The sequence below is a fragment of the Schistocerca piceifrons genome, chromosome 3 (genome assembly GCF_021461385.2).
Source record: "Schistocerca piceifrons isolate TAMUIC-IGC-003096 chromosome 3, iqSchPice1.1, whole genome shotgun sequence".
NCBI classification, from domain to species: domain Eukaryota; kingdom Metazoa; phylum Arthropoda; class Insecta; order Orthoptera; family Acrididae; genus Schistocerca; species Schistocerca piceifrons.
Window position 1 is genome coordinate 221756624 of NC_060140.1, and position 19819 is coordinate 221776442.

At 41.2% G+C, this 19819-nt stretch overlaps 1 protein-coding gene across 1 annotated transcript in view; it reads right to left on the reverse strand.

The window, feature by feature from the left end:
* The window catches only part of LOC124788184 (proton channel OtopLc-like), a 132707-nt gene that overhangs the window by 88243 nt on the left and 24645 nt on the right, over positions 1-19819 (reverse strand). The window contains exon 4 of the mRNA XM_047255344.1: positions 3619-3817. Within this exon, the coding sequence (XP_047111300.1) occupies positions 3619-3817 (199 nt within the window). The remainder of the gene's footprint in view (positions 1-3618; positions 3818-19819) is intronic.

Consider the following 19819-nt stretch of genomic DNA (forward strand, 5'->3'; position numbering starts at 1 on the left):
TTAGCTATTTGTTAGGTAGTTCCATGTTATGTGAATAATTTGTACCATAAATTATAATGATATGAAATGAGTAATTTCTACATTCAAACTGAAAATCAATTTGTAAATATGGCTACATGTTAAACACTGATAAGTATATTAATTTTTTTATTATTATTATTTTAACATGACAATAAAAGAATTTCTTCTACGGAATGGAAAGGGTTATCAAGGAGAAATTTTTTCTGTTGATTTCCAAATTTTACTTTGATATCTGGCAAACATTTTACATCACTGGGAAAGTGATCAAAAATTTTAGTCGCGCAGTGCACCACTTTTTGTGCTAATCGGGACCTTACTATGGAGTAATGAATGTTATTTACCTTCTGATATTGTAATTAAGTAACGTACATCATAGTCGTTTTTGAATTGTCGTGGACTATTTACAACGAACTTCATTAAAGAATAAATAAACTCTGAACCACTAGTTAGAAAGCCCAAATCTATAACAGTTCTTAAACAATATTATCCTGCATGGCATTAATTAATAAAAACATGCAAAATGTCAACATGCTGATTTATCTGTCCCCAAGATTTGCAATTATTCTAAGTCCAAATGTGGCTGAACCAGGTTGTTTTAGCAGTTACGAAATGTGTTTTCCTAGTTTAAATTTCGTGCGGAGTGGCCGTGCGGCTTCAGGCGCCATGCCACTGATTGCGTGGCCCCTCCCGTGCCACAGTTACTTATGCAAACCTGGCTGCTGTCGAACCTTTAAAGAAATTAAAGAATGATTACTGTTGTGTACGGTGTAAGTTGTTTATGCGAATAAAAAGTGATTATTTCTCTCTGACAATTAGTCCCTCACTACAAAATACTGTGCGTTGGCTCATCTACTATTTGCATAATTCAGATCTACATCTACGTCTACGTGATTGCTCTGCTATTCACATTAAAGTGCCTGGCAGAGGGTTCAATTAACCACCTTCAAGCTCTCTTTCTACCGTTGCAGTCTCGAACGGCACGCGGGAAAAATGAGCACTTAAATTTTTCTGTGCGAGCCCTGATTTCTCTTATTTTATCGTGATGATCATTTCTCCCTATGTAGTTGGGTGCTAACAGAATGTTTTCGCAATCGGAGGAGAAAACTGTTGATTGAAATTTCATGAGAAGATCCCATCGCAACGATAAACGCCCTTGTTTTGATTGCCACTCCAATTCACGTATCATGTCTGTGACACTATCTCCCCTATTTCGCGATAATACCACACGAGCTGCCCTTTTTTCTACTTTTTCAGTGTCATCCGTCTGTCCCACCTGATGTGGATCCCACACCGCACAGCAATAGTCCAGAATAGGGTGGACAAGCGTGGTGTAGGCAGTCTCTTTAGTAGACCTGTTGTACCTTTTAAGTGTTCTGTCAATGAATGGCAGTCTTTGGTTTGCTCTACCCACAATATTATCCATATGATCGTTCCAATATAGGTTATTTGTAATTGTAATTCCTAAGCATTCAGTTGAGTTTATAGCCTTCTGATTTGTGTGCCTTATCCCGTAATCGAAATTTAGCCGATTTCTTTTAGTACTCATGTGAATAACTTCACACGTTTCCTTATTCAGGGTCAACTACCACTTTTTGCACCATACAGATATCTTATCTAAATCATCATGCAAGTCGTTTTGATCATCTGACGGCAACTCAGATTGTATCCTATGTCGTTAATATAGATCAGGAACAATAGAGGGCCTATAACACTTCCTTGGGGAACGCCGGATATTACTTCTGTTTTACTCGATGACTTTCTGTCTATTACTACGAACTGTGACCTTTCTAACAGGAAATCACGAATCCAGTCGCACAACTGAGGCGATACTCCGTAGGCACGCAGTTTGGTTAGAAGACGCTTGTGAGGAACGGTGTCGAAAGCCTTCTGTAAATCTAAAAATATGGGATCAATTTGACATCCCCTGTCAATAGCACTGGTTTCTTCATGAGATCCGAAAGTTGTACTACAGCTATATATGTCTGAAGGTTTATTCAAAATTATTTCCAATCTGTTGGCAGCAGGAGCCTTTAGAGAGGTTAGGTTACTGCCCAATGACAACCATGCACAGGGAGGCAGCTATAGCCGTAGAGAGTGTAGGCTAGTGACTGATGGTGTCCATACGCAGGTTAGTTAGTTAGGTGTTCCATTGATCAATAGCATGGAAAAACCGTTATGATGTGGTATGTGTCAAATGAGCAAGAAATGTGAAGATTTATTTACTCATATTCAAGAATTCATCTATGGTGTAGAAGGTGTTGTCAAGGAGATATGATTTCAATTTGTTTTTGAAACTATTACTGCAGTCTGTCAGACATTTTATTTCATCTGGTAATTTATTAAAATATTTTATAGCAGCATATTTTATTCCTTTCTGTGCCAAAGATAGGTTCAGTAAAGGATAGGGCAGCTCTTTCTTTTTTCTGGTATTGTAATCATGAATGTCGCTGTTGATTTTAAACTGGTGCATGCTGTTGAGGAAAAATTTCGTTACTGAGTAAATGTACTGTGAACTGTTGTAAGAATTCCTAACCTTTTAAACAGATGCCTGCAAGATGTCCGACTATGAACCCCACACATTACTCCAACTACTTTCTTTTGAGCAGTGAATACCTGTTGCCTAAGTGTTGAGTTGGCCCAGAATATTATTCCGTATGACATCAGAGAGTGGAAGTATGCAAAGTATGTTAGTTTACTAAGTTCTACATCCTCAGAATTGGCAGTTGTTCTGATTGCAAGAGTTGCTGAACCTAGTCGCTTTAGGAGACCCAAAGTATGACTTTTCCAATTAAGATTCTCATCTATACGTACACCCAAAATCTTAGTATGCTCTACCCTGGCTACTGACTTCTTTTGATGTGTCATATTTATTGAAGGAATTATACTTTTTGCAGCAGAAAATTGGATGTACTGTGTTTTTCAAAGTTCAGACCAATCCCATTCGCAGAAAATCAATTAATGACTTTTTCAAAGACCTTATTTGTATCATTTTCTATCGGACTTTCTTTTACTGGATTAATAATTATGCTTGTATCATCAGCAAACAGTGTCAGTTCAACATCTTGTTTCACATAAGAAGGGAGGTCATTCACATATATCAAGAACATGAGGGGACCCATGATCGAACCTTGTGGAACACCTAATGTAATTTCACCCCAGTTAGATGACGTGGCAAACTCCTTTCAATCACTTGAAGCATCTGTTCCGTAGATATGACTTAAACCACTCATATGCTGTTCCATGACTAAGAGCTTTTGAGAGCTTAAGCTACAGACAAACAGTTCCCATGCACAGGCAGTAAGAAGTGGAGAGAGGCTAAGTGCCGATCTGCTGGTAAGCAGTAAGACCAAAAGAGAGATTAACTGCTTAACGACGGTGCCCATGTCCAGAGAGGCAGTAAAAGCTGTAGAGACGTTAGGTTGCTGACCACGATATCCTTGTGCAGCTAGGCAGTAAGAACCACGGAGAGGCCAGGCTACTAAACAATGGTGCCCATGTACAGCTAGACGGTAAGAGGCATACAGAGATTAGGATACTGACTGATGGTGCTAGTGTGCAGGTAGGCAGTAAGAGCTGCAGAGAAGTTAGACTACTGACCGACGGCGCCCATGCGCAGATAGAAGCTGCCGTAGCGGGAGCGCGGCGCCGACGCGGTGGCGGAGATCTTGCGGCGGCGGCCGCCGCTCTCGGCCTGGTGGTTCTGCACCACCGAGTCGAGGGCCCGCTCCTTGAGCAGGCAGCAGTACAGCAGCAGCAGGAACAGCATGCTGCCCGCGTACAGGAACACGTAGAAGCCCTGCCGACACACCGACACGCAACATCAGCAGCCAGCAGTCTGTAGGAGTAATGCGTAATACTGATTCAAACTTCAATCGAGCGTCATGTGACCACCATCAACTGTATACAAAAGTCCTCTGAAGGCTGGCATCTCGTTGTTGAATTAGAGATCCATGCAACTGCGAGATGAGTGGCTTCCAGAGAAGACTGGAAACCTGTTGGTGGTGAAGCCAGTTACCGTTCATTTCAGCATGGTGAAGGAAGCCCTGACCACATCCTAATTGGACGCTACCTCTAATGCATCGCTTTGTAGGTTGCCCAACCCATCCAAGTCTGTGATACCTGTGACTAACAAATCATTAGACACCACATTTTTATGTTTTGGTGAGAGGTCAGAATCACACTTAAGTTGGTACATGTTACCTATTTTTGCTGACAATGGAATGAGTGAGGTATAACTTTTACAATTTAGGACAATGTCTAGATTCCAGCTTAAAGTACTCGTCTTGGTATCTTTGGTCGACAGTCACTTACTGCCATTTCTGGGGTTACAGTAACAAAAAAGGTTACTAGTGTTAAGGATTCAGCCTTCAATGATTTTCACTCGTGCTGTCGAAACGTTGGCAAAACCACTATGAACGGCTGTCAGTCGAAAATACCGAGGCTAGCAACAACGGGAAATACGTTAAGATGTGGCCACGAAAGCCTAATCAGTTTTATACTAAGGTCTTTGTTTATTATAGTGTATTTCATAGGGGCTCGCTCATTCTTCTACAGTCTGGGGATTGGCCATCTACATTTATCTGCTATATTATTATACACTATTTCAGTAAATTTATCTTTTTTTATGGAATAATTTAATACAGCGAACGTGAGTTTAGTGTGTGTGCGTGTGTGTGTGTGTTTCTGTATGTATGTGTAGTTTTTAGGGGCTATAAAGAAATGTCATGGCTCCAAACCAACATACCATAATAATCGTCACGTTTATCCAAAGGTAATCAGCAACTCTAGTCTGATCGATCCAATATCTGGTTGCAAACACAGACATCACGACTTGTAATTCGCAAAAATTATCCTCCTAAGGACGAATGAACACTCCTAACGAAATTAGAATTACATTAATATCGTCAGCTGCTCAAGGGCGTTGATATATATCAACGGGGACAGGTGAAAATGTGCGCCCCGACCGCGGTCTCCTGCTTACATGGCAGATGCTCTATCCATCTGAGCCACTGAGGGCACAGAGGATAGTGTGACTGCAGGGACTATCTCGAGCACGCCTCCAGCAAGACACACATTCTCACCTTGTATGTCCACACACTACATACAAGGTGAGCATGTGGGTCTCACGGGAGGCGTGCGCGAGATAGTCCCTGCAGTCACGTTATCCTCTGTGCCCTCAGTGGCTCAGATGGATAGAGCATCTGCCATGTAAGCAGGAGATCCCGGGTTCGAGTCCCGGTCGGGGCACACATTTTCACCTGTCTTCGTTAATATATATCAACGCCTGTGAGCAGCTGACGGTATTAATATAATTCTAATTTCGTTCTAGACGGCTGCAGGTCATCAATGGTGTCTGTTCTTTCGGACATGTCCGAAAGAACAGACACCATATCAGTATATACTCCTGAGACGAGTGTCTCCAGCTATCAGCCGGCAGTTATAAGACTGAAGAGCACTGCACGTGGCAAATCACTCAGTGATGGTGGCACCCAAATATCCTAAATTTATGACGAGCCAAAAATTCCAAGTTGGGCAAACCTGTTGAGCCCAGGTTCCTCGAGGTTACTCAGTATTCTTAGCTTCTGAGGGGATGAGAGCAATACATGTTACATAAATGAAGGGTAGCAATCTGCCCTGTCTGTCACATCATGCTGTAGAATGCAAAGCAAGGTGACAGTGCCAACATCCCGTCAGATCTGTGGATATTTCTCCAGACCCACTACCGCGGGCAAATTATCATCATGATCGTCATCATCATGCATTAAACCGCTTCTGGTTTGTTTCCTCCTTATGTATTTTATGCTAGCCAAGTTTTCTTTGGTGGGCTGATTTTCCTTTTTTGCTTGTTTCGGCTTGTATTTCAGCAGTGACTTAGTCCTTTTGGCTTCTTGCATTCTCGTCATACGTACCTATACATCACTATTTCTTCATTCGGAATAAATACTTTTAATTCGTCCCTGATATCTTCATTTATCTTCTTATCAAGCAATGTGTACTTAGCTACTGCTCTCAGAAATTTCACGACTTCACTTTAGATTCTTTTGATCTGTCATTTAACAAGTGCTCAGGACTGACATTCATTCAAAAACATTGATAGTGCCATTAACTTAAACAATTTAATAATAATATGTCTTTAGCTGTTTTTAGAACGCCATTTGATTTTGCCACAATGATACATAACTTACTGTAACATTGTAGTCACATCATCATTAGATGTCCAAATTATACCATACCGAAGACAAAAAATTTTTGGCACTTGCTCGACTGCTTCCTTAGTAATGAAAATTTTAGTCTTAACTAATTTACGTTCTACAAATGATATCACCTTTGTTTCTGATGTCGAGATTTTTGATTGTACTCGATTGCTGCTTCCACAGACAAGTGATGCTCATTATTGTGGATCATGTTCTGTCCGACCAGATTAATTGTATATACCGTAATCAGTAATTTTCTGTAGTATTACTATATATTCAAAGGATATTGCGTCAAGAGTAGTACTCAATATTAATGTCAACACATCCCCATGCCTCTTTATTTCTCTCTAGGGCGCCTGCGGACTGGCCCCCTTCGGTTTTCTCCCTACAGTGTGCAGAAGTCAATCTGTTAAAGCAATACGATGTTATTTTCGAATACGCTAAAAAAAAATCGAGGTTAAAATTTTGAAGATTGAGAGTGCTGTTAAACACAAAAAATTTCGATTTCGGTGTCGCAATCGCCCTTAGGCGAGTACGTAGCGATCTAATCTCGTGTGACTAGGTCATTGGTTCAGTTTCCGTTATACGTATACGAATTTTTATTTAAATTCAATATTGATAGTGATATTGAAATGTTAAACAACAACGTGAATCATAATTATTTCATCAAAATAACGTTTTTTAAAATATTAATTGCTTGAAAATACAAGTATTTATAATGAATAAATATTTTTGGTAACACAATATTTTTGTTTTTATGTTATGTTTGCATTTTAACATATAAGAAATGTTTTATTTTATATTTGATCTATCCCATACATGTAGAAAATTTTAGTTTGTTATCAACAGTCTCTTTCTCATCTGATTAATAATTAAAGATGAAAATGTTATTTTGATTAAGAAATTGTAATTCAAGTCAATAATTGTTATTTCACATCTCAGTTTCATATTAAATACTGAATTGAGATATTAATGGGTAAATATGCTTCTAATGAACCTGTGGCCGCATCATTACGAGATTAGAACGTTATCCACATATGGACGATTCGGTTGATTGGGATGGAACCTTTTTATACTTAACAAGTCAAGTTTTTTGAGAACGGGATAATACTGCTTCAGGACGTTAATGTCTGTAGACTACATCTTAAACTCAAATAAGAGTGAGGAAAATCGAAAATGGTCAGTCCTTAAGGTCCCATTGTTAGTACTGACATAGCTGTACGTAATTCGTCTGTTGCTATTGAATCTACATAAATTTGTACGTTTTACCAACTGTCGTTCGGTTTTCTTATTAGTCCCGGTATCACTGATGTACTGTGATAATTCGCTGCCGCCCACGCGTACTTCCATCGTAAACAGTTACACCGGGTTGTAAAGTTATTCTACCGAATTTTCAGCTATTTTTGTTAATCTAATATCAGTTGCTAGTTGTATCTATATCTAATTTATTGCTTCTGACAGAACGCTCTCTGTTTATCGTGTAACAAAAGTTTGTTTTGATTTAACATAACTGACACTTAGGGCTACAACTTAAAATTGTTTGAAATTATCCAACCTTCCTACCATCAATATTTAAAAATTATTTTTACTTTATTAGCTTTCAGCTTATGATTTCGATTTAGTTTCCATTTTAGAAATTATGGTCAATATTACGAATATTTTCTGAGCTATCTCTTATTCTCAGTGACGTAGCAGGTTTTGTGAGGGTCGATTCTGGGGACCTAACGGCACCAAACCTTATGTGATATTAATAACTTATTTTTTGGATACTTTAAAAATAATCTGAGGTATCTTAGTCGAAATACGAGGTCAAAAAACCTCGATATAGGTAACTTGTTTCATCTAAATGAGAATGTTTTAGTTATTAGTAACTAATTGGAACATGCATCGATTTATTTGAAGAGAATTTGCCAGTTAAAATCCAATTCAAGATTTGTTTAATGTACTAGAGAAGTGCAATCTTTTGATATACAAACAGTCACATTGCGTTCAGTTTTTACGTTGGCTGTTTTATAGCGGTTTCCTTCCTCACTTGAATCCGGTTCGGTAACTGTATTACAAACATAACTTGGACGCAAACAGAACTCGCAGGGTCACAGAATTCTATTTTGATGCATGAATGACGCTTAAAACTAGCCTTCAGCGTCATTTGAATTTATATAAATGGTAAATAGATTCAAAAGACATTGTGTATTTGCGATGTAGGGTTTGGTTAGTGCCATAAGAGTGACACCACAAACCACCATTATAAAATAAGTTTCCCTAACTGAAGGTGGGCACCTACAGCCAGTTGTGGCATTACTAGCAGAGTGGAACAAATGGTGGCTTGATGTGACGGTTTCTGATGCAACAGCCGAAGTTCTTTTGTGATTGACGGTATTGTACCAACGTCGCTTTCGGTCATATTGCCATGAAACAGAAATATGTTTTTATTTTTTGCTGGAGGTTAATAATATTATAAACAAAAATGGCATACACTTTCTGATGGTTATTAGCTATTTTAAAGTCATCTCAGACACAATATGGAGCCTTGTTTGTGCAACCCTAGGCGAAACTTATTGGGTAAGTATATTCACAGGAGTTGAGGATATGAGGAACTGCTGATTGGGGATAACATTATACACCAAAAAGTAATCATATGGAAATAACTCTGGAGAGTAGAGACGGATAGATGAAGCTGACCGTCCTCGAGTATATGGTAGCCTTTCGCACAGTCCTAACACTTACGTATATCTCAGCGAGACTGGTTCTGCTTTTCAGGTAGGTTAAAAGAGGGGGGCAGGGAGCACTCTTCTGGAAAAGGTAATGTAAAGATGGAACTGTGCTATGGAATTACCAAGTATTGTACTGTAGAAAAGGATAAAATGAGCATCTAGACATCACGCCGACTTTATTTATAAAATGCGGCTGAAATTTTTCATTGAAGACGAAAACTGGTGTCGTACAGCGACAAGAACTGTCACTCCTAGATGGATGCCATAGTATGTTTCCGGTGACGTGCAGCAGCACGCCACCAGCATCGAGTTGCGACATTGTTTACAAGAACACTGAGATCTTCTACAGGTACATTGTCTCTACACTTGTGCAATGTTAGGTGCAGTTCTCGACTGTATTGAAGTGACGCCATCGTTTAAGTGAGAAGACTGCCGGCGTGGGTTCTCGAGTGCTCTGAGCCATTCACGTCCACCTAATAAACAGGCATCGTTGCCGTCATCCCCCCACAGCTTCAGCGGTATGGTTTCATGAGGACCATCGTTATTATCAATGGTGACTAGGGCGAATGTGCAACGGTAACTACGGAGATATCGCTTCACTATATCGACGAAATATCTCCAAGCGACCTTTTCACAACGTTACATGTTTTCGCAATGAGCACTAGAGCATCTGCCTCTCCGGGCACCCTGTCCCGAACGTACGCGCACTTGAATATGTGTTCTCAGCAAGCCATTATGACCAAATAAGAATGGGCGCCCAAGAAAAAATTCTCAGATTAAAAATGTCTTAAAGCAAGGATTCACTCTTGCTCCCCTAGTGTTCGAACTGTCCATGATGAAGTAATGCTGGAAATAAAGAATGTTGCAGGTGGGGAATTAACATTCATGGTGGAAGGATATTGTTTATAAGATTTTCTGATGGCATAGCTATCGTCAGTGAAGTGAGGAAGAGTTATAGGATTAGTAAGTGAGAAGAGCAGTCTAATCATACAGAATGTGGACTGAGAGAAAACCTCAGAAACACGAAAATAATAAAGATTACCAGAAATGAGATTAGTGATGAATTAAATTGGTGACGAAGTAATATAAAGGTGAAGGAATTTTGTTACCTTGGGAGCAAAATAATGCGTAGAAGAAAGAGACTGGAAATATCCAACAAATAATTGACGATGTTTGGTGTTAAGTGGTACTCTGAGTCTCTCTGAACCGATTTTCGCTTAAAAGTTTAGAATCATGACAATCAGAATGTCAATGGAATCTAGTTTGGGGGATATTGTGACTGAGCGCCGGCTTCCTAGAATGTCTTCGACGCTTTGTGACCTCAAAATTCTTGTGTGGGAAACTGAGCTCTCTTCGAAATAAGAGATTAGAAGCAAGACTTATAGGTGTGACAATCCTAGCCGCATTCCCCATCTGGACACTGGACCGGCATTGTTGGCTTATTGTACAGCTTCCAGATTCTGCAAGGTACTAGGCACAGGTTTTCGTGAAGTGACAGCTGGTCTTCTCAGACTTGAATAAATGTGTTTCAGTTCCTTTTCGCAGCAAATGCTAACTTGACACTAAAATTTACTGCTTTACCAGAGCGTCTCTTAATGTGCTTTGCATGACAACTTACAGAAATAAATCGAAACCCATAAAGGTGACAAATGTCAATAGAAAAAGAAATACGTCCTGTTTTGCAAAATGCAGAGTTGAACACCTCCCCTCCCCCACCCCTCCCGCAGAAAACTAAATTTTTCCATGAGTTCTAACCTACAACGTGATTCATATTCCGAGATCCTGGTTTTAATAGCTTTTCCTACTGCAAAAACCTATCCTCAGGTACATGTTAAACAGCATATTCCCGAAGTCCTGGACTGTGGAAATAGTCCTCGCTGCTCTGTGGTAGTCACTGAGCATTTTCATTGATTAGTGTAATATCTTTACGCCATTCTTATCTAATGATCTGTCATTCAACCTACAGATTTACGACTATATAATTTTTCACGACTCTTTTTTTCTAATCGTGTATGACTTACCTCGATGTTACTTTGGATAGCAATATTACTATTGTTGTTCCTTAGATTGGGTCGAGATTCTGGGAGCCACTCTTTGCGATTGACTATCGATCATGTCCCTAGTCTGACTCGTACAAAGATTAGAGAGTTTGAGTAAAGATTGATTCAGCTATGTCAGCTTTTTTCTCGTGTAATGGTTCAGGTTACCATTACTTTGACAACTAATCAGAACTTACTGGCTCTTGGGTTCGAAGCAAATCACTGCCTAAATTTAGTAACATCAGTAATGGCTGCCGAAGACTTCCATCATATGGAGTCACCCTCATTCTGCCAAGGGCTTTGTCAAAGAGAGCAGCATTGAGAACACCCTCTTGCGCTTTATAATCCACTACCTGATTTCGGAATCTCTGTCTCACCATGATGTAATATAGTTGGAATTTTGAGAAGTCTGTGGGTCATTTCCAAGTAACACCCCTCTTCTTGTGATTTTTTAATATTGCGGATTACGTGATGGAATTTTTTGCAGAACTGAGGTAATCTTTCTCGTCTGTCATTCTATGTTATCTCTGTTACGGGCCTGTGGTGGGAAATATCCCCTAAAAAAACGAAAGAAGCAGAAATTATTAGGGTTGAGGATGCATGAGGAAATGGGAACACTGCATTGAAGATACGCAATTAGTATCGGGAAGGGAGGAAGTTTAGATTTCAACACCCGTCAATATTGGAGCCATTAGAGACGGCGCACTGTGTGTCCACAGAACATGTGACCCGTAATTGGAATATTGTTATGATGATCGCTCAACTGGTAAAAAATTCCGGATCAGTTTACCATTCGGATGCGAGGGAGCATATTTCCAAAGGGGAGGTAACCATGAGAGAAAGATTGAGTAATAAACGAAGGGGTGACATTTCATGAGTTGGATCGTGGAGTGTCAGAAGATTGAACGTGTTAGAGACGGTAGACAATCTGAAAATGAAAATGCAAAGGCTCAGTCTAGATTTAGTGAGTGTCAATTATGTGAAATGGAAAGAAGATGGAGAGTTCTAGTCAGATTAATAAACTGTAATATCAACAGAAAATGGTATAACTGGAATAGGATTCGTTATGAGTAGGAATGTAAGGCATAGAGTGAGTTACCGTGAACAGTTCAGTGATAGGATTGTTCTCAATAGAATAGACAGAAAACAAACGTCAACAACAATCGTTCAGGTACACCTGCTCACGTCACAACAAGAAGACGTAGATGAAGTATAGGAGAATACTGAACGGGTACGTATACGGAGATCATAATCTACTATCATGGTGGTCTGGAACATTTTAGTACGCGAAGGAATAGAAGAAAGTGTTAAAAGACTGTAGAAGCCCCGTAACAGAGATAAGACAGACGAGAAAGATTATCTCAGTTCTGCAAAAAATTCCATCACGTAATCCGCAAAATTAAAAAATCACAAGAAGAGGGGTGTTACTTGGAAATGACCCAAAGACTTCTCAAAATTCCAACCATATTACATCATGGTGGGACAGAGATTCCGAAATCAGGTAGTGGATTATAAAGCGTACCCAGGAGCAAAAATAGACGTAGATCACAATTTAGTAATGCCGAAAATTAGACGAAAGTTTTAGGGAATCGCCGGAAAGAATTAGTGTGAAAGGAAGTGGGACACTGAAGTACTGAGGAATAATGAAAGGCGTGTGACGTTCTCTACGGAGGTAGATACTGCGATAATGAACTCCACTATACGCAGTTCAGTAGAACAGAAATGAACATGTCTATAAAGAACAATTAATGAGTTTCGACAGAGAAGCAGAGCTACAAGGGGTATCACTGAGAAGAAACCTCGGTTAGCAGAAGATATTCTTCACTTGTTCGGCAGCAGAAGGAGGTATAAAAGTTTTCGGGAAAAGACGGAATACAGCAATATGTGTCACTGAAGAATGGGAAATTCAGGAAAGCCAAGGCGAAATGGCTGAAAGAAGAAAGTGAAGAAATCGAGAAAGAAATGGTCATCGGAAGAACTGATTCATTACATAAAAAAGCGAAAACAACTTCCGATGAAATTAAAAACGACAGCGTCGGCTTTAAGAGTGCAATGTGAATTCCAGGATAAACACGTAAGTGAGAACAAATAGGAGAAAGAGTACACTGAAGGCCTCTACGATAGGGAGGAACTGACCGATAGAAGAAGAACGTGAGTCGCTGCGGCAGACCTAGGGCATCCATTATTAGTCAGAGTTTAACAGAGCTTTGGTAAACTTGCGATCAATTAACGCTGAAGGGATGTATAATATTCCTTCGGAGTTTCTAGAGTGGAACCAAAAGACTATTCAAGTCAGTGCGTAGAATATAGGAGTTTGCAGACACACCATCAGACTTTTGACACAATATAATCCACACAGTCCCGTAGATAGCAAAGACAATGAGTACAAGAACTATCGCACAGTCAGTGTAATGGGTCATGCATCGAAGTTACTAACAATAACAATATATAGAGAAATAAAATCGAAAATTGAGGGTCTGTTAGTTGAATATAGTTTGGCAGATGAACAGATAAAGGAACCAGAGACTCAGATCTGAAGCTACACTTGATAAAGGGAGCAAGATTTAGGAATGATTAGATTACGGTCATAGCCGAAATAGAGAAAGCATTAGCCAATATAAAATGGTGCAAGATGGTCGAAATTCTGAAAAAATTATGAGTAAGCTATAGGAAATGACGTGTAATATACGTTATGGAAAACAATTAAGAAGGAACATTATGAGTGGATGACCAAAACCGAAGTACTCGAATTCAAAAGGATGTAAACCAGGTAGTCTTTTGCCCCAACTGTTCAATTTATACGTCGAAGAAGCAATGATGCAAATAAAAGAAAGACTCAAGACTGAGATTAATTCTTTCTTTCGCTTTCGCCAGTGTCCCGCAGCGATCGCAGGGTCGGCGTGGTTACAACGGATTTGGCAATGTTAGTTTTATGGATGCCCTTCCTGCCGCCACCCCATACCCCCCAGGACGGAATTAGTGTACCCCAACTGTGTGTGGCTAGTGTAAAGCGTGAAATAGTGTGAACATGTTTCAAATGTCTGCGACGCGGTTAACTGAGGTGGAACGTGGGGACCAGTCCAGTATTCACCTAGCGGGATGTGGACAACCACCTAAAAACCACATCCAGGCCGGGCGGATTCGATCCGGGGTCTGCGCGCCTACCCGAGACCAGGAAACAGCGCGTTAGCGCTCTGGGCGACCCTGCCGGGTTCAAGACTGAGCTTAATATTCAGGATGAAAGAACACCAAGAATAAGATTTGCTGGTGACATTCTGTGAATTGAAGAAGAATTACGAGATGTGTTTAATTGAATGTACAGTCTAGTGAGTACAGAATAATGGCTGAGGGTAATTCGAAGAAAGACGAGGGTGATGAGAAACAGATGAAACATGTTTAGCCATGAACTCAACATTTAAATTGAGGAGCACGAAGCAGACAAAGTTTAGGGATTCTGCTACCTTGAAAACAAAACAACATATTACGGACAAAGCAAGGAGGACATAAAAAGTATACTATCACAGGCAAAGAGGGCATTCGTGAGGAAGAGAAGGCTACCAGCATCCGAAATAGGGTTAATTTGAAGAATAAACTTCTAGAATGTACATTGGGAGCATAGCATTGTATGGGAGTTTATCGTGGTCTATGGGAAAATCGGAAACGAAGAGAATCGAAGCTTTTGACATGTGATTCTATAGAAGATGGTGAAAATTAAGTACACTAGTGAGATAGAGAACGTAGAGGTTCTCTTCAGAATCGGTGAAGAATAAGAACATATGGGAAACAATGAAAGAGGAAGAGATAAGATGATAGAGCATGGGTTAAGACATTAGGAAATAAGTTGCCTTCTACTAGAGAGAGCTGTGGAAGATGAAAACGCTAGGTGAAGACAGAGGCTGGAATACATCCAAAAATTATAGAGGATATCGGGTGATTTGCTACTCTGAGATTAAGAGGTTGGAACAAGGAAGGGATCTGTGGCCTGCTGGGCCGAATCAAACCAGTCGAAGGCTGAGGATAAGAAAAAACAGTGACTAACATGTCCACGACGTGGATTTGTTGGTGCCTCTCTTCTACCTTGAGATTAAATGCTGGGATCAAGGTTGTTCAGGTGTTTGAGGTAGTCCTCACTACGATTCCACACGCCAGAGATGTCCACCGCGTATCTGTACCGCACTGTAGCTTGGAAGTTTTCTACTCCAGAGCTTTTCCAATTTGAAAGGCAATATTCAGGGTGACTTATCCATGCGTACGGAAACGTCGGCTGCGGCAAATACACATAATCTGCTGTCCTGTTTCACTTTTCTCGCTTCTTTAGCCAACACTTTACGTCAGAGATTACCGTTCATAGAAATGATTCTCGGTAGTCTCCTTTTACCGGAACGGGCAACAGCGAATGCATGTTGAAACAAACAGCCATGCAGGAGACCTCCTGGATCATTTAGTAATACACGGCCGAAAGGCAAGAGTCAAAATATGCCACATTTCTTCCATGAAGAGACCGTATATTACTATCGCCGGGAGACCCAGTCACGGGTTGTTCAGTAACTTACTGGAAGTCTTTCTATTTGACACCAGTTCGATGTTGTAATATGATTATTTCGTGTATGAATTAGTTCTTTTTATATTCTTCCGGCTTGTCATGTGTGTGCTACAGAAAAACTGTAGCAGCTCCGTAAATACTGATTTCTGTGAAAAGTGGTACATAACTTTTCGAATCCATTCGCTGTTATCTGCTTGTCGTTTCATTTTCGGTACACTTCGAATAGGCACACTACTAAGTTGTGTATACCCTTTTTTGTGCCATAGTTGCTTACAAGTGAGTAATGGAAACAATACTTCATGATGCAGCTTTTCCGCAGCCTAACCAGACAGGTAGATAAACTTGCAGATATTCTTACTCGTGAAGAGCTTCGTGTTAACGATAATCATGAATGTCAGCATTTTGTGTGAGAGTAAGTAGTGCACACCACGCAACGATGCTGATGTGGCAGCAATTTTCATGCTGACAGCGTTAGATAAGGTATAGAAGTGGCTATGTGGAGCATTCTTATCTGTGAAGAATTTAGTTAGGGGCATCTATCTGAAATACTGATGTTACTGCACGTGTCAGTTGTTGATAACCAGTACTTGTCAGAAGTGAGGAAACTGACAGATGGCTGCTTACGGCGATAAGACTGGCACGCCAACAGTATGAATTTCTCCCCCATTCGTGTGACACGGGTGGAGACAAACTGCTTCATCTGTCGACACTGTTGTAACGGAATAGCTACATGAGCCAGGTGAGTCGTTTTCCTGTGGGAAGAATAGCTTTTCCTGCTAAAATACCGGGTGATCAAAAAGTCAGTACAAATTTGAAAACTCAATAAATCAAGTAATAATGTAGATAGAGAGGTGCACATTGACACACATGTTTGGAATGAAATGGGGTTTTATTAGAACCAAAAAAATACAAAAGTTCAAAAAATGTCCGACAGATGGCGCTTCATCTGATCAGAATAGCAATAATTAGCATAACAAAGTAAGACAAAGTCAAGATGATGTTCTTTACAGGAAATTCCCAATATCTTCACCATCATTCCTCAACAATAGCTGTAGTCGAGGAATAATGTTGTGAACAGCACTGTAAAGCATGTCCGGAGTTATGGCGAGGCATTGGCGTCGGATGTTGTCTTTCAGAATCCCTAGAAAGTCGGTCGATCACGATACACTTGCGACTTCAGGTAGCCTCAAAGCCAATAATCGCACGGAATGAGGTCTGGGAACCTGGGAGGCCAAGCATGACGAAAGTGGCGGCTGAGCACACGATCATCACCAAACGACGCGCGCAAGAGATCTTTCACGCGTCTAGCAATATAATTTTTTGAACTTTTGTATTTTTTTGTTTCTAATAAAACCCCATGTCATTCCAAGCATGTGTGCCAATTTTTACCTCTCCATCTACATTATTCCGTGGTTTATTAAGTTTTCAAATTTATACTGACTTTTTGATCACCCTGTGTATCTTTGCCACACAAAAAATGTCCTATTGCTTCGCTGAAGCGCGATAAATAATACGCTACAAAGTGTTTCGTAAATCCTGTACAGGTTTCAGGGGGGTTTAGAGAGGACGTAGTTTTGGTAAGGAATCCATGTCCGGAAATGTTCCGTTTGGATGTAAAATGAGGTTGAAGATCGGGTCACCCTCAAATATCCACGGTTCGCAGTCTACAGGGGCTGCTCCACGTGGGGACCCTGCTGATCGTTGCACAAGGTGGATCTGCGACGCGTGATTTCATACACGTCGATAAACCGTGGTGCGCAACAGTGGAGCACCACAGTTAACACTCCTAGTTGCCTACCTACCAGTCTCTCGCAGCCGTTGTTGTGGACGGATTAAAATGCTATGCGATGGAATTGAGGCAATCAGGAAAATATCGTGTGATATCGACCAAAGTTGACGAAGTTGGTGCCTCACGACGGAACCACAAGTGGCTGCCATACGCAGTGATGAAGGACAGACGTAGGAGTTTCGATACGCCGCCGCTGCTGGAGACTTAGAGCAGAGTGTCACTCAGCTCTCTGTAGTCATCGCCGAAGACGACAGCATCGTCTCACTACAGAGCTAGCCGAGCGAGAATAACATCAGGCGGAACCATGTAGCAAAGCTTACACCGAGAAGACAAAAGTCATGGAACACCTCCTAATGGCTCTGAGCACTATGGGACTTAACACCTGAGGTCATCAGTCTCATAGAACTACTTAAACCTAACTAACCTAAGGACATCACACATATCCATGGCCGAGGCAGTATTCGAAATTGCGACCGTAGCAGCGGCGCGGTTCCGGACTGAAGCGCCTAGAACCGCTCGGCCACAGCGGCCGGCCTACCTCCTAATATCGTGTCGGACCTCCTTTAGTCGTGCCGATAATAGTGCAGCAAATCTACGTGGCATGCACTCATCAAATCTTTGGAACTCCACTGCAGAAATATTCAGCCATGCTCCCTCTATAGCCGTACATAATTGCTGAAGTGTTTCCCGAGCAGGATTTTGTGAACGAACTGATCTCTCGCTTGTGTCCTACAAATGTTGGATGGGACTCATGTCGGGTAACATGGGTAGCGTAATCATTCACTCGATTTGTCCAGAATGTTCTTGAAACCAACCACGAACAATTGTGGCCCGGTGACGTGCCGCATTGTCATCCACAAAAATTACATCGTTGTTTGGCAACCTGAAGTCCATGAATGGCTGCAAATTGTCTCCAAGTAGCCCTACATAACCATAGGTTCAGCTGGACCAGACATAGCCCACACTACTGTGGAGACACCACCAACTTGCACACTGCCCTGTTGACAACTTGGTCCTCGCTTCGTGGGGTCTGCGCCACAGTCGAGCCATACCATCAGCTTTTTACCAACTGAAATCTGAACTCACCTGACCAGGCCACGGTTTTCCATCCTTCTAAGATCCAACCGATACAGTCACGAACTCAGAAGAGGCGCTGCAGCACTCGCGTCGGTGGTCTGCCGGCATAGCCCATTAACGTCAAATTACGCCGCACTGTCGTAACGGATACGTCCGCCGCAGGCTCACATTGATTTCTGCGGTTATTCACGCACCGTTGCTTGCGTCTTAGCACTCGCAAACGCCGTTGCTCTAGGTGATTAAGTGAAGTCCGTCGGCGACTGCGTTGTCCGTGTTGATAAATAAATTACCTGAAATTTGGTCATCTCGGCACACACTTGTCACTGTGCATCTCGGAATATTGAATTCCGTAACAATTTCCGAAATGGAATGCCCATGCGCCTAGCTTCAACTATCAATCCGCATTCAAAGTCTCTTAAGTCTCGCCGTGCGACCATAATCACATCGCAAACATTTTCACATGAAACATCCAAGTACAAATGACAGCTCTTCAAATCTAGTCCTTTTATACCTTCTGTACGCGATACTACCGCCATCTGCATACGTGCATAACGTTATCCCACAATCTCTGTGACTTCAGTGTATAGTCATTTGTACATTGAAAGAAGAAACTGCTAATCTGTACCGTTTCAAGTGATTAGTCAGTGTTCACGGACAGCAACAAATATACTGTGGATTGTTTCGAAGTTAAGTATTTCACCCTCTTTAAGTTATAATTATATAATATTTTCATCTGTTGCAGCATCCACTTGGTCTCTTCTAGACGAAAATATAAGAACCCACCACAATGCCAACGAATGCTTTTTCGTCCGGCGCAACACATTCTCGATAGTATACGAAGATGGTATCTGGTTTTTCAGACATGTCTGAAAGAATAGATACCATTGGTGATCTTGCAGCTCTCTAAGAATGAAATTGCAATGAAATCCAGGCCTTTAGCTGCTTACAGGCGTTGATAAATATCAGCGGGTACAGTTGAAAATTTGTGCATCGACGGGAATTTGAACCCGGGATCTCCTGCTTACAGGGCAGACGCCCTATCCGTCTGAGCCACCGAGGACACAGAGGACGATAAGAAAGAACAGATACCACCTTGATATAGGTAAGGCTTACTTCGCAATGATCTTCTTCAGTGCGGATGCACTTACATTGCCCGAACCCTTACGGGAATCGGTAGATTGACTGCCGCGAGTAAAGAGTATAGTGGGCAGGGCACTACAAATGTAGTGTGTCGACAGTAAGTAGGAAATGTGGGTCTCACAGGGAGCGTGCCAGAGCTAAGCCCCTGCAGTCGCGGTGTTCTCTGTGTCCTAGACGGCTCAGACGGATAGGGGAGATTTGAAATGATCCGATCTGTGAACGGAAATTCAAATCGTACATTTTTCGTCTGTGGTTTTTTGATATGGATTTATCAAGTTCCTCCTACAACCCTAAGAGGCTTG